This window comes from Mchenga conophoros, linkage group LG5, assembly GCF_057382185.1.
Source record: "Mchenga conophoros isolate Kocher_MC1m ecotype Shallow Benthic linkage group LG5, M_conophoros_male_GT1.1, whole genome shotgun sequence".
In the NCBI taxonomy this organism is placed as follows: Eukaryota; Metazoa; Chordata; class Actinopteri; order Cichliformes; family Cichlidae; genus Mchenga; species Mchenga conophoros.
Genome location: NC_140530.1, coordinates 37,628,741 through 37,641,151, shown reverse-complemented (window position 1 = coordinate 37,641,151; position 12,411 = coordinate 37,628,741). Strand labels below are relative to the sequence as shown.

The following is a 12,411-nucleotide window of genomic DNA, read 5'->3' as shown; positions in this document are numbered from 1 at the left end:
ATCTCCACAGCTCACAGGCTGGCTCTGGTTCTGCTCTCAGCTGTAAAGATGATGTTGGAGTTTTGTCTTGTATGAAAGATGTTTGAATCTGTGCTGCTGCTCACAGACTCCTGCTTTCCTTTTACTGAGCCTCACATCTGAAAACATGTGTGAGTCTGTGTGTAATCGAGGTTTCCTCCACCCTGAGCTTCTTAGCTACACACATCATTAAAGTGAATCTCTTCAGACTGATGATTCCAGAAAACAAGGAATATGAATCTGTCAGTGTAATGACCGCCTGCTGCACTGCCAACAGATGACTCTCTGCACTGCAGAATTTTGGACTGTTAGGATCTATTTTTTATGTATGCCAAAAAAAAAATCTTTATGATCCCCAAGACTAATAATTTTTCATTAGTAGTTGTATTCTCAGACACATTTCACTTTGTTTGTTACAGATTCAACAGAGGGAAGTCAATTACTCTGTACATATTTCTCAAACCTTAGGGTCACTCAGTTTATTAAATTGCTGCTCAGTTTTTGAGTAGTAGAAATAATTGGGCCTCAGCTCTAAACTCACCCATATGGAAAAGAAATAGAAAAACCTTATAAAAGACTTGCATAAGATGTGGCCTACTTCATATAGTAAATCATTTAAGGCTCATATGATTTACTCATGAAAGTGGCCACTTTCTCATTACTTTCATACATAGTTTTAGTAAGTATCCAAAACATACAAGTTTCATTATATAATTTTTCAAGGGATCTTATATCTGTTTTCACTCTTGTATGCTTTTCATACAAGTTTCACACAAGACAGATACAAACTTTATAAGATTTATATGTATCTTTTCCATATGGGGAGGCTGAGGAGAATCAATATCAGGGCTAACTGTAATGATAAAGATCTCTGGTCCCTGTGTGTGAAGTGCTGAGGATTGAGGCTCAGATGGAGCTCAGAATTTATCCAGTGAAGAGCTGCAATATTACAAATTATTCCACCTGAAATCTTCACACCTGACCTGTATGATGTTGGATGAACACCAAACACGACTTAGTTACTGTGTCACATCGGTAAATGTGCGATTGCTCCGGTAAATAGAGAATACAGAAACAGCAGTTCTGTTTTACTGTCGCCTTCCATTACCATGACTGGCCTGTGTTACTTTTGTGTGAGATTACTTTGGAAGCACTCGTTTGTCTAAGCCAACACTGCCACCTACTGGCAAAACTCAATATTGCTTTAGTGCCACATCAGGTGAGAGTAAATGAGCTTTTTCGCTCTGTACTGTGTCAAACTACTGTCACAACAAAAACAAAAAAGGTGATGTGGTGTGGGGGTCGACCACCTTAAAACTACTTTGACAAGAACTCTGAAACTTGTTTTTAATGCTTAAAATCCTCAGGGTGCCTCACATTCAGTCCTATTTACAACTGAATTTGACAGATATTTAAATTTTGGTTTGTTACAGAGTCAACAGAAAGAAGTTCGCTGTGTGCGCCCTGCTGAGAAAAACACAGCTCAGTTCTGCTCTGCTCAGTTTCATGAAAGGTCCTAAAGCAAAGTTTCAACACTGCTCTAACAGCACTGAGTCGGTTCTTATAAAATCTCCCTCTCTCCTTCAATATAAACACTCCTAGAATAAACTGTGCTGAGCTCAAAAGTTCCATTTTACTCCTGAGATCTGAAAATACAAGGTTAATTTAGGTCTACATATTATTTCTTTTTGAATAATTAAATACAAGTAAAATATTGGTAAAAACACAAAATTCTAAATTGTTTAAAATAAAGTCAAAATGTGCCTTTGGAAAAGGCTTGGAAAATATCAGTCTGCTGGTGTGTAGGGCCACCTCTTTTCTTTCCACTTTACTGACTGGGTGTTTGTGGAAGGCGCAGTTTTTGGCTTTGCTCATATTCCAAAACATGCTTCATTTTGAGGTGATAAAACAAATTACTTGTATTCCTTCTCTTCACTATTACTGTCGGCCGGCGTAATTTGCAGATGATATTTTTCAGCTCAACTTCCGACTGCTTAAAACCAAACCAGGTCAATATGACCAACGTCACACCGGTCTTCTTCACCTCCTCCTCCCCACACGTAAGCTCCATGCTTGCAGCTGCTGCAATGCTTTCAACCAAAACAGGCGCAACCTGATGACATCATCAACATGCACTATCGCAGTAGCGCAGTATAAGCTGTGTTTAGTGATGTGCGATACCACTGATTTCCTTTCCGATCCGATACCAAGTAATATTCAGGGTGGTATCGACGATACTGATCCGATACTTTATACAAAAAAGGATTTTATTTATTGTATCTCAAATTATAGCGTCATAATGATTACAGGACACCAGATTACTTGTTCTTATCACTTAATAATGCAGAATTCATCACATAGAAATAAAAAAACTAAAGTTGTGCGCTATTTGAACACCTTGCCTGCCTGCAGGACTAAAGGCCTCCATGAGAGACGTCTGTCTCGCCCTAGCAGCACCTGTCCCTGTCCTCCTCTTCAGTTCGCCTCAACATACGCTCGTCATATTCTGTGATATGATTTACTCTGAGGTGTTTGACAAGGTTAGTGATGTTGCCACAACCATACATGCCAACCCTCCTGATTTTTCCGGCAGAATCCCACTTTTCTCCAGATTTTCCACCTGGACAACAAAGTTGAAAAATCATATGCAGAATTCCTAGCATGGCCCAGCCAATTCCAGTTTCCAACAATGACGGCAGCGTCTTAGTTTTAATATCACTCTTATTTCTCTTTCTGGGTCGCAAAAAAACTTTTTACATATTTTCAGGTGAGAATGTAGCTGTGTAAACTTCAAATATCTGAGCCGACCAACACATCGTTTTCAAACCCCCGCGGTCTTTCACCACTCGGGTTAAACATGATGTACAAGTCACTTTGATAACTTAAAAATGTTATTGTTTGGCTTTTTCAGTGTTTTATTTGTTCGTGAGTAAATTGGTTTGGCTGAGATTAAAATTATTAGATTAGATTAAATTAAATTAAACTTTATTATTCCCTCGGGAGGGTTCCTCCGGGGTTTTCACACAGCTGAACAAACGTCAAACAGAAAACTGATTAAACAGAAGAGTTTACGTCAGGCCCTGTTATATTTTAGATAGCAAGGAGCAGACGGCAGAGTTTCACTCCACCGAGGGAGCTCGTGACGTACTACCCGGCTTTCTTTAGACCGCGAAGGCGGGTCCTCAGGTGGAAGCAGCCTCTGAATTTGGACATTTTGAATGTCTCCCTAATTCTGAGGTCTCAAGGTTGGCAAGTATGGCCACAACTCCTCACTCTTGGAGCACTTTTTTGCCACGTGTATCCAAACCACGTCTCAGCTGTTTGTGGAGGTAAAATACATCCACACAATTACGCTCAGCCATTGTTGTGAGTGCGCACGCCAAGGGGCTGCGAGACATTTATACAGCCATATTTCGCACATGACTATGAATCCCCGTTAGCTTGTTAACGCGGATTGCACCGTGCAAGGGCTGCACGGTGTCAACACATTAGCGCGGTTAGCTTGTTAACGCATTAATGCTGCGTTAATGCGGCTATGGCGTTAACATTGTTTTAATTAGATTAACACTGAAAGCACTAATATATATACATACTGCCTGGCCCACAGGAAAACAAACAAGTCACCATCTGGATTTAACGGCGCAGGTGTGGCAAATGTCCTCTATTAAATTGCAGGTTCAATGGACTCAAATTATGAAAGAGTGACTCCCTGAACAGGGAGCTCAAGGGATCATATTCACATTGGCCTCTACAGAGTCGAGACGTCAACCCCACTCTGAATCTTTCTGATGGAGAAGACTTTACACAGCAGTACGATTCTCCCATCATCAAAACTCTCAAAATTATTGAAACTCTGCATGAAAATAAATATGGCGAAAAAGGGCCATCATCAAAGCTAGCTGTGGTCCGACATGTTAGAGTGTGTGACTTTTTTTCCCCGCTGTGCAGTGTACATGCCACTGTATGCCATAACATTTGCACTCCACATATTTGTTTCATTTATTTATGTATTGATCAAAAGGTCATTCATTAATCTCTTAAAAGGCCTCCTGAGATCAACTTTCAGATCCAGGATTAACTCATCCTGGTTATATTCATCAGGTTTTCTGTTCTTTAAAGCCTCACAAGATTTAAATTAACCAAGATGGATTTAATCACCTGATATGAATTTATGCTTTTCTGATCCCAGTGTAGAGGAAACACAGCAATACTGAAGACAGATCAGCAACTCCTACAACACTGTTTAACCCTTACAAGTTAATCTGTACACCGGACAGGGCTGAGAGCACTGGAGAACAGATGGCTGGTCAATCAGTGCATCTCTAGTAGCAACTTTTGTTTGCTTGCTTCAACAATAAGATTCTTACTATCCAAAGACAGCAACAGAACACCAAGGAACAAATAGGCCACAGAATAACATCGGTGGTGTTTTCTGTTTTTTCAAAGAAAATGGGAGAGGACAGAACCAGAAAAAATATTAGTCAGCTGTTGAGAGGAAAATCCACATTTCTCTCTTAACCTCCTAAGACCCGAACTCTTTCATGGCATGCATTTTTAAAAGCTCTTTGCTATTTTGGGATCTGATTAATGTAAAAACAAAGAATTACCAGAATTTTTTTTTTTTACCTGATTTTTGTTTCTGAGAGGAACGAGATCCACATATGAGGATATTCGCTTTAAATTTTGATAGAACAGTGGCAGTATAATGTCCTCGTAAGTGGAAATCAGGTTCTTGTAGAGCAAAATTTTGTATTTTGGTCTAGACATCCCAAAATGTGATGTCCACCAGGTCCTTGGAGGTTAAAGTAGGTGCTAATAAATGACATTTCAGCTACTTTCAAACTCAAGAACCCTGCAGCCAAATGTAAAATCTGGAACCTTTCTGCAGCCCTTACAAGTCACATTAGACTAAGTTACAGTCTCTCTGTCTATATGTTGATGATTTTCTTGTTGAAAGCAGATTCTTTAATTTCTTGATGCGTGCTCAATCATACAAGTAAGTAAATCCCCCAAAGCTGATTCTGTTCACCTGGACGTAGCGTTTTCAGTGGGAGAAACGTTTCATCGTTTATCCAAGTGACTTCTTGAGTCTCAGCTGCCTGCAGGTTTCCCCAGTCTTATAAGCAGTACATTATACAACAGTACAACAGGCTGGGAGGTCAGTTCTTTGATCAGATTCTTTAATTGGTGAAGTCCACACTTTGGGAATCATTAACATGTGTGAATTACTCCCTCCTGACTGAAGTGTTATACCTGTATAAAAGTAATAAGTCAAGGCGCACTAACAGATCTCAAAATATTCGGTTCACTTGAAATGGTCTTAACATCGATGCACTGTTTAATGTCAGTTCCTCGAACAGCAACGCTGCAGTCCTGGTTGGTGTTGAGTCAAAGTCTTATTTTATCATGTTTGCACTGAATGAACCTGACCTGGAGTAGGTTTGAGTTTACTGCTATGCTGCTGTGACTGCAAACATCAAAAGCTGCTTCAAAGACCTGGAAGATCCCAGCATCACACAGAGAATAGGTACCGCTCTCCCTCTCACGCCCAGTGAGGATGGGCCTGGGCCCCTGGCCTTGGAGATTTACTTGCCTGGACGATTGAGCATCAAGACACAACAAGATGTTGTTTATTATATAAATTATGGTCCTATTAGAATAAAAAAGGATGATAAAGCAGTGCGAGCCTACTTTGTGACTAATAAGTCAGTTCAGTCGAGTCGTTTTAACGGATTATCCTTCACTCACCACATCTACAGGAAACAGTTTGTTTCTTTCTTAGTTTTATTGTTTAATTTATTAACATCAATATAGAAAGACTGCTCAGACTTCTCTCTATTATATGTTATTTTAAATTTGCTGCTATGTTTGTATCATTAAGTCTTCTGTGGTTTGCAGCAACAATTAGGCACTTCGTATGTTGGAAAACTCCCATCTCTGGATTCAGGGACCACAACAGGACATAATGACACCTGTAAGAAGTCTTATATACAAACAAAATCATTTATGAGTTGAATTCAGACTAAAGTTGCTTTTTGCTTCAGTGTCAGTGAGTCTGACATTTTCCAGATATTTGAAGTTTTTATGAGTTCATTATTTAACCTTTTGTTTCCTTGAAGACGTCAGTCTTTGCATTTAATCTGAGAATATTATTCACGTTTTTCAAAAGCAATAAGAAACATTTAAGGATCAAAATGCCACTCACCATAAATATGTACATTGATTTCCTTTTGTGCCTGATGTTTGATTTCCTCCTGTTTGGCGACACAGCGATAGCGGCCACTTTTTTCCACAGTAGCTTTGAGGGTGATGTTGAAGCGACCTCCTTGTTCAGAGACCTGTGGCTTCTCAGAAGGAATTTGATTGTTACTGTCCCACCACTCCACTGTAGGTTTGGGATGAGCATTCTTAACATCACACTGAAGCAGCACCCCGACATTTATTTGATTATGACTTGTGACATAAAGCTCTGCTGCTCCTGTGAACACATAACAGACAGATTATGTAAGAACAATCACAGTTAATTGGTTATTTGTTCCTGTTCAGCTACTCTAAGTGCAGATGTGGGTTATAATGTGTTTGAGAACAAAGACCAGAGTACTGCATTAACTTTTCTAACATCACAGCTCTGATGTTTGAGGACAAATTTAGTTTTTACTCTAAACAATATTTTTGACTCACATAAAGAAAATTTTACACAGAAAAAGCTTGGACGTCCCAGAGTTTGTCTAAGAGTTATATAAAAGATTTAAAAAAAAGTTTCAGGCATTTAATAATGTAATAACTGTGGACGTTACAAAAAATATCATCAACAAAAGCTCTCCAAAATAAAAATACATTTGAATCCACATTTCTCTACATAATTTAAATTATTAATTACACTGAGAGGGATGCGATACAGTTTGAGCAAAATCTCATCAGGTAGTTTCTACTGGACTGAACAGCTACGTCTAACGAACACGGTGCCCGGATCAATAACAGATTTTTGGTTACTGAACTAATAATTAATTAGATAATGTAGCAAAAACCCACACCAAATATTTACATATACATTTACAAATACAATTAAAACAGTTTTATTTCCCTGAACTGTTTATAAAAAAAATAATCAGTAAATGCTTTGCAGGGTTCCCACCAAAAGACAGTAAAGTCGTTGATGGATCAATTTTTAACTGAGCCTCACCACAAACGGAACTCACCTGGGACGTTCCGGACCTTTAACCTTTTGAAACGCAGAGGTTGTATGCGACCCAAGTTTACATGTAAAAACTAATAAATTATCATGCTGCATATTTTCATGATGACCGGAAGCACCGATACAGACATTTTTACGTCAATTGAAAGCTCAGATGTTCGTTTTTCAGCAGATTCGTGAATATCAGTGAAGGATTTACGACATAAAAACAGTAACGTCTTCATTTACGGCAGTAAATTGTTAGTAACCTTACTGCTAGCCTGTCGCATCACCGATAAAAGCCGTTTATTGGAGTGATAAACATGTTTAAAAGATAAACATGAGCTCGATTTAAAGAACAAAACCCCGCAAATTAACTTCAGCTCGTTTGAGTTTAGCCGGGAGTAAAAATAAGCTGAAAAAACGTGACTTTATTCGCTCGTAAAGTTTTATCGGAGCTACACAAACTTCTAAAACTGCGACATTAAAACCAATTTTTAAGTACTGATAAATATTTTATCAATCAAGTCCGGTATCGCTGAAATCTCTAAACGCCCACAAGCAGAGTTAACCAATCGGTATCTTTCTCCTCCGCTCTGAAGACGATTAATCCGATCAGCCAATCAGAAAAGTGAAGCTTCACACTAGCTATAAGCAGGTTTGATTGACAGCTACTGTCATATAATAGAAATTGACCGCAGTGAAACCGAAAACTGTCAGTTTGAAGCCGAGAAAATCACCTGTCTGACCATATATGGAAGTTAACGTAGTTAGCCTCGGTGTTACAATGGAACGAAAAGAAATCAAATAAAACGGTTTTATCCGTCGAAAAAGAAGCGATTAAATTATACTAAATGTGTAAATCTTTATTTTAATTATTCAATGCATCAGGTTGTAATTGAATTTAGCATTTAGGAACATTTGAAATGCAAGAAGAAGTTGAATGAATCCTCATTATTTGTTAACTTTGAAGAGATTTTTATGGAGTTTCGAGGCAATTGGTTAGAGATTCTCTGCTTTGCACTTTGAAATACACTCTAATATCTTAGAGCTACTTCTATATATCAGAATGAAACTTGGCACATTTATTGTAGACAAAATGAAGATGACATCCAGTAAATTTCAGCCTTGTAGCCCTCATAATGACTGATTAACTGTCTTTAACATATGAAGTAAAAGCTTAAAAACATCAAGGCTTCGGTCATTTCCTGCATAATCTTCAGACAGATGATCTGTGTTAGAGCTAAAGGTAAAACTAACAGACTACATGAAATATCACAGATGTTACTTCACAGTGATCAAACAGGCAGGTATCAGATATTTATAGTTTGTAAATTATTACAAAGTTGAGCCTGGTAGTTACAGACATGCAGAAGTGCACATGACTGAGAGGCTCTAACAAGTTACGGAGTCTGAAAGGAGAAAAAACACACATGTTAGAGGTGACTGTGGTCTCATCAATTTGGCAGACAGATAAAACTGATGAAAATAAACTCAGAAGTGTTATCCTGCTATATTAGACATGGTTTTTTTATAATCCCCAAAGAAAGCACAGTCACAGATTAAAAAAAATCCTTAAACATTTAAACTGGAGGCTGGTTTATCCTGGTGGATGGGTGATAATCACACAGTGAGTCACACTTTGAACAGCTGTGTGTCTGAACTATAAGGAGAAATTAATATTTATTCAGTGTTTATAGTTTCATTCGCAGAGATTTTATTTTTTTTCTTCCTTTTTTTTTGAAGACTCCTCAAATTTTAGATAAATTGACATATACAGGAAAATGCATGCACATAGGAGGTTAAGTTCCAAAAGCACCTTATAGCTGCTATTTTTAACTTCTTTTTCAAGGAAAGGTGGGGAATTGACACGGAGTTAGGAAAAGAGAAGAGGCGTGTGCTGACAGTGGGAACCACCTTACATTAATCTGTCCTTAATGATGTAGCACAATTTGTCCTAACTCTGATGTTTGGTCATATAAGCAAGAACAGCCTGTAAAAAATATCCCTTCATTACAAGGATTAGAATTTTAAAGAAGGAACATTTAGGGTCAGATTTACAAACATCTGCATCAGCACAAAATCTTCTTTTGAAGTTGCTGTCAGTTTTGTAACTGTTGTGAACAGATGTGGTTTTGTGGCCTTACAGCATGTGTAATTGTAAGATTTTACTTTTTAGGAAGAAAATATTTAAACAAATCACACAAATGTGAATTATAAAATCTGCAGCACACAATTTACTTTGCAAATTGGACAAAATCATGTTTTCTGCCTGTTGTGTTTTCTTTTTGGGGGGAGATGTTACAAGATCAGATGATGCAGTACCAAAACTCTCTGTCCTAAAACTCTTTAGTCATGCTGAGTGAAGCCGACCCCCACTTCAATAATACAGGGATTTCCCCCAAACAGAGCAGAAATGAACTGAGATGCTGATTTCTCTCTGTTGAATCTTTGTAAATAAATTATAAGTGAACTGCAGCTGCATCCAGAGAACTGCAGGTACACGTTTCAGGAAGTCCAGGAAGACTTGAGAAACATGTTGAAATTGAACACAGGTGCTGAGAACCAATGTGGTTTTGTATTGTTTTGTTTGATCAATATTTTTCAGTTATAGTTTGATCAGATTTAGGCAACAGAATTAGTCACTTATATTTATTTATATTATATTTCGTTTTAGGAAATCTTTCACTTTAACAAATGTGAAAAAAACCTGTTTAAATAAGTTATCAGTACTTTTAGGATAATTAGGAAAATTAGGATAAAGCAAAGATAATTCAAAACACCAAAATGGGGAGGGTGAAACAGTCAGCTTGGGATACCATAACAGGACGTCATTAACCAGTTAGTGATGTCATGGTGGCTATGTCCAGCTTTTATATACAGTGTATGTTTGGGGTTTACCCGGATTATCTCAGTTTGCTGTAGAAACACATGTGAGCATCAGACTGGATCATAGCTTCTACATCCACAGGTCCGCTGAGGTCTGTGTGATGTAAAGTTCCTCACAGAGTTGAGACGTCACATAGATTTTATTTTGTTTAGGACGACTCTGTGAGTGCGTCAGATTTCTTTCTTTTTTTCTTTTTTTTTTCCCTGTCCCGTTTGGCTCTTTTGCCATCAGAATTATTGTCTAAAGGCAAAGAAAGATGCCCAACGGATTTACTGATTTCTGATAAGTAGACAGGAGCAGGACCAGCATGCAGAAGGGACGGTCTCAGTTTGTCCACCAAATATTGCAAATATCACTACAGGTGTGCTGTAGGGGTGAGACCCAGATGTGCATGCTGACTGTTTCATCTGTAAATAATCAGCTGATAACAGCACTCACCAACAACAAGCTTAATCCTGAATGTTTTTCTTCTGCTTGGAAAGTCACAGGTGTAGATTCCTCCGTCCCCCGGTTGAACTTTATTTATTCTTATGGAGGCGTTGCCGTGCTGCAGATCATCTGGAAAATGTGAGACTCGACCTGGGAGGGCAGGACTACGATACACCCCAGTATCATGTATATACACCTCCTTTTCAGTTCCATTCTTCGTCCAGTCAAACCGCACAAACTCAATGTTCTCATTGGTGCCGAGGGAACAGGGTAAAATGGCATCATCACCTTTTCTCACAATCACAGATGTCCCTGAAAGACAAAACATGAATTAAACAGTGAGTTCACTCTTCAGTTTAGTTCCTCTTCACATTTTTCTGTGGTCCACGCCCCACTGCACAGTTTGAATGACAGGTTTAAATGGAGGGCGAAGAAGCTGAAGAGTTTGATTATATTTCTAATATAAACTTGATAAATAGTATTTTGTGTTTTATAGTTATTTTGGCCTCTGGTATTGGTTTCTGATTTCATTATTTGTGCATTTAATCCTAATTAGTTATTGATGACTTTCGGTTTATTACTTCCTCTTTGTATTTCCTTTCTCTGCACTCAGTCTTGTTTTGTCTCTTTTTTCCATGTTTGTCTTTCTGTGAACATTTCATATGTTTGAGTTCTTGTCTCTGTGTTAGTGATTTCCTGTTTTATTTTAGTGATCCTTGTTCAGTGTGTTTAGTGTTCAGTTTTACGTTCCTCAGTTTTATTTTCCCTGATGAGTTTCAGTTGTGTTGCCAGGTGTGTCTACTGTCTCTAATCACCTGCTGTGGGTTTACAGCCCTTGTCTATCCTTAGCCTTTTTCACATCAAAAACGCTGTGGGTAGTTTGTTTGTTGTAAGTTTCAGACCTGCCAGTGAGTCTGGATTTGGGGTCCTAGCTCTTCCTGAAATACCACAAGGATCATTGTGAACTGTCAATCATGTTAAACTGTTCCAGTAGTGTCCAAGAATAAAATATGGAGCTAGAAATGAGTATAATAGCTCACCTTTACTCTATTTATTACATTTATGTTTTCTGAAGTCAGTCAGTCTCTGAATTGGTCATGATCGACTCTGGGCTGGACCAATTACAGCCGAGGGGGTCAGATGCACCCTCCCCCTTTGCTTGGGCAACAGCTCTGAAAGCAAGTTTATCACAGTTATCTGCTTTAATCAGCACATTTGAGAGTTAGCAAACCCTGCAGCAGCTCGTCTCCAGTTTAGAGGTGGAACACAAAGGAAGAAGGCATTCATGTGATTGGTCACGCCACAGCCTCTGTGATTGACAGGCCCAGTTACTGCATTAAACCGGGGTACATGATGGCAGTAACATCAGCGCTGTAAGCCAGGAGGCGGGGGAAAACATCAGGGACACACACTCTGTTTTTACAGTTTAGAAAATGAAAGTTTGCCGAATCAACTGTCAACACTTATACTGGTGACCATTACTGGATTACTTTAATGATGAAGAAATCTTAAAAACTGACAAATCGAAGGGCTTTTTGTGGGTTTTCAGGAAGCAGCACACAAACCGCTGACACCAACGTTACATCTAAAGACGTCTCCAAATGAACCAACGAGTATGAGAAATAATCAAGAGGATACTTTCATTTTCTTGATCTGCTACAGTGATCAAACCAGCTCCTCACTATGTCCTGCGTTATGCATGTATACTAGGTATTATGGTAAGAGAAACTGAGCTCGGATTTCAAACTAAAAGCAGTTTGTGATTTCATCATTAAACAGCATGTATCAAGTCATTAGTGATATAATAAATCATGAAATACATAAAAATATAGAAATTGTTGTTAAAAATGTTAAAATTGTAGATACTATATATTGGCGACTATCAAACTTTTGAGTTGTC

The 12,411-nt window shown here is 38.4% G+C and overlaps 1 protein-coding gene across 1 annotated transcript in view; it reads right to left on the bottom strand.

Annotated features, from left to right (window-relative positions):
* LOC146575088 (CD276 antigen-like) overlaps positions 1-12,411 on the bottom strand; it is an 80,212-nt gene that overhangs the window by 2,709 nt on the left and 65,092 nt on the right. The window contains exons 2-3 of the mRNA XM_085275278.1: positions 10,521-10,823; positions 6,224-6,496 (exon numbers count right to left, since the gene is read on the bottom strand). Coding sequence (XP_085131404.1) covers positions 6,224-6,496; positions 10,521-10,823 — 576 coding nt within the window. The remainder of the gene's footprint in view (positions 1-6,223; positions 6,497-10,520; positions 10,824-12,411) is intronic.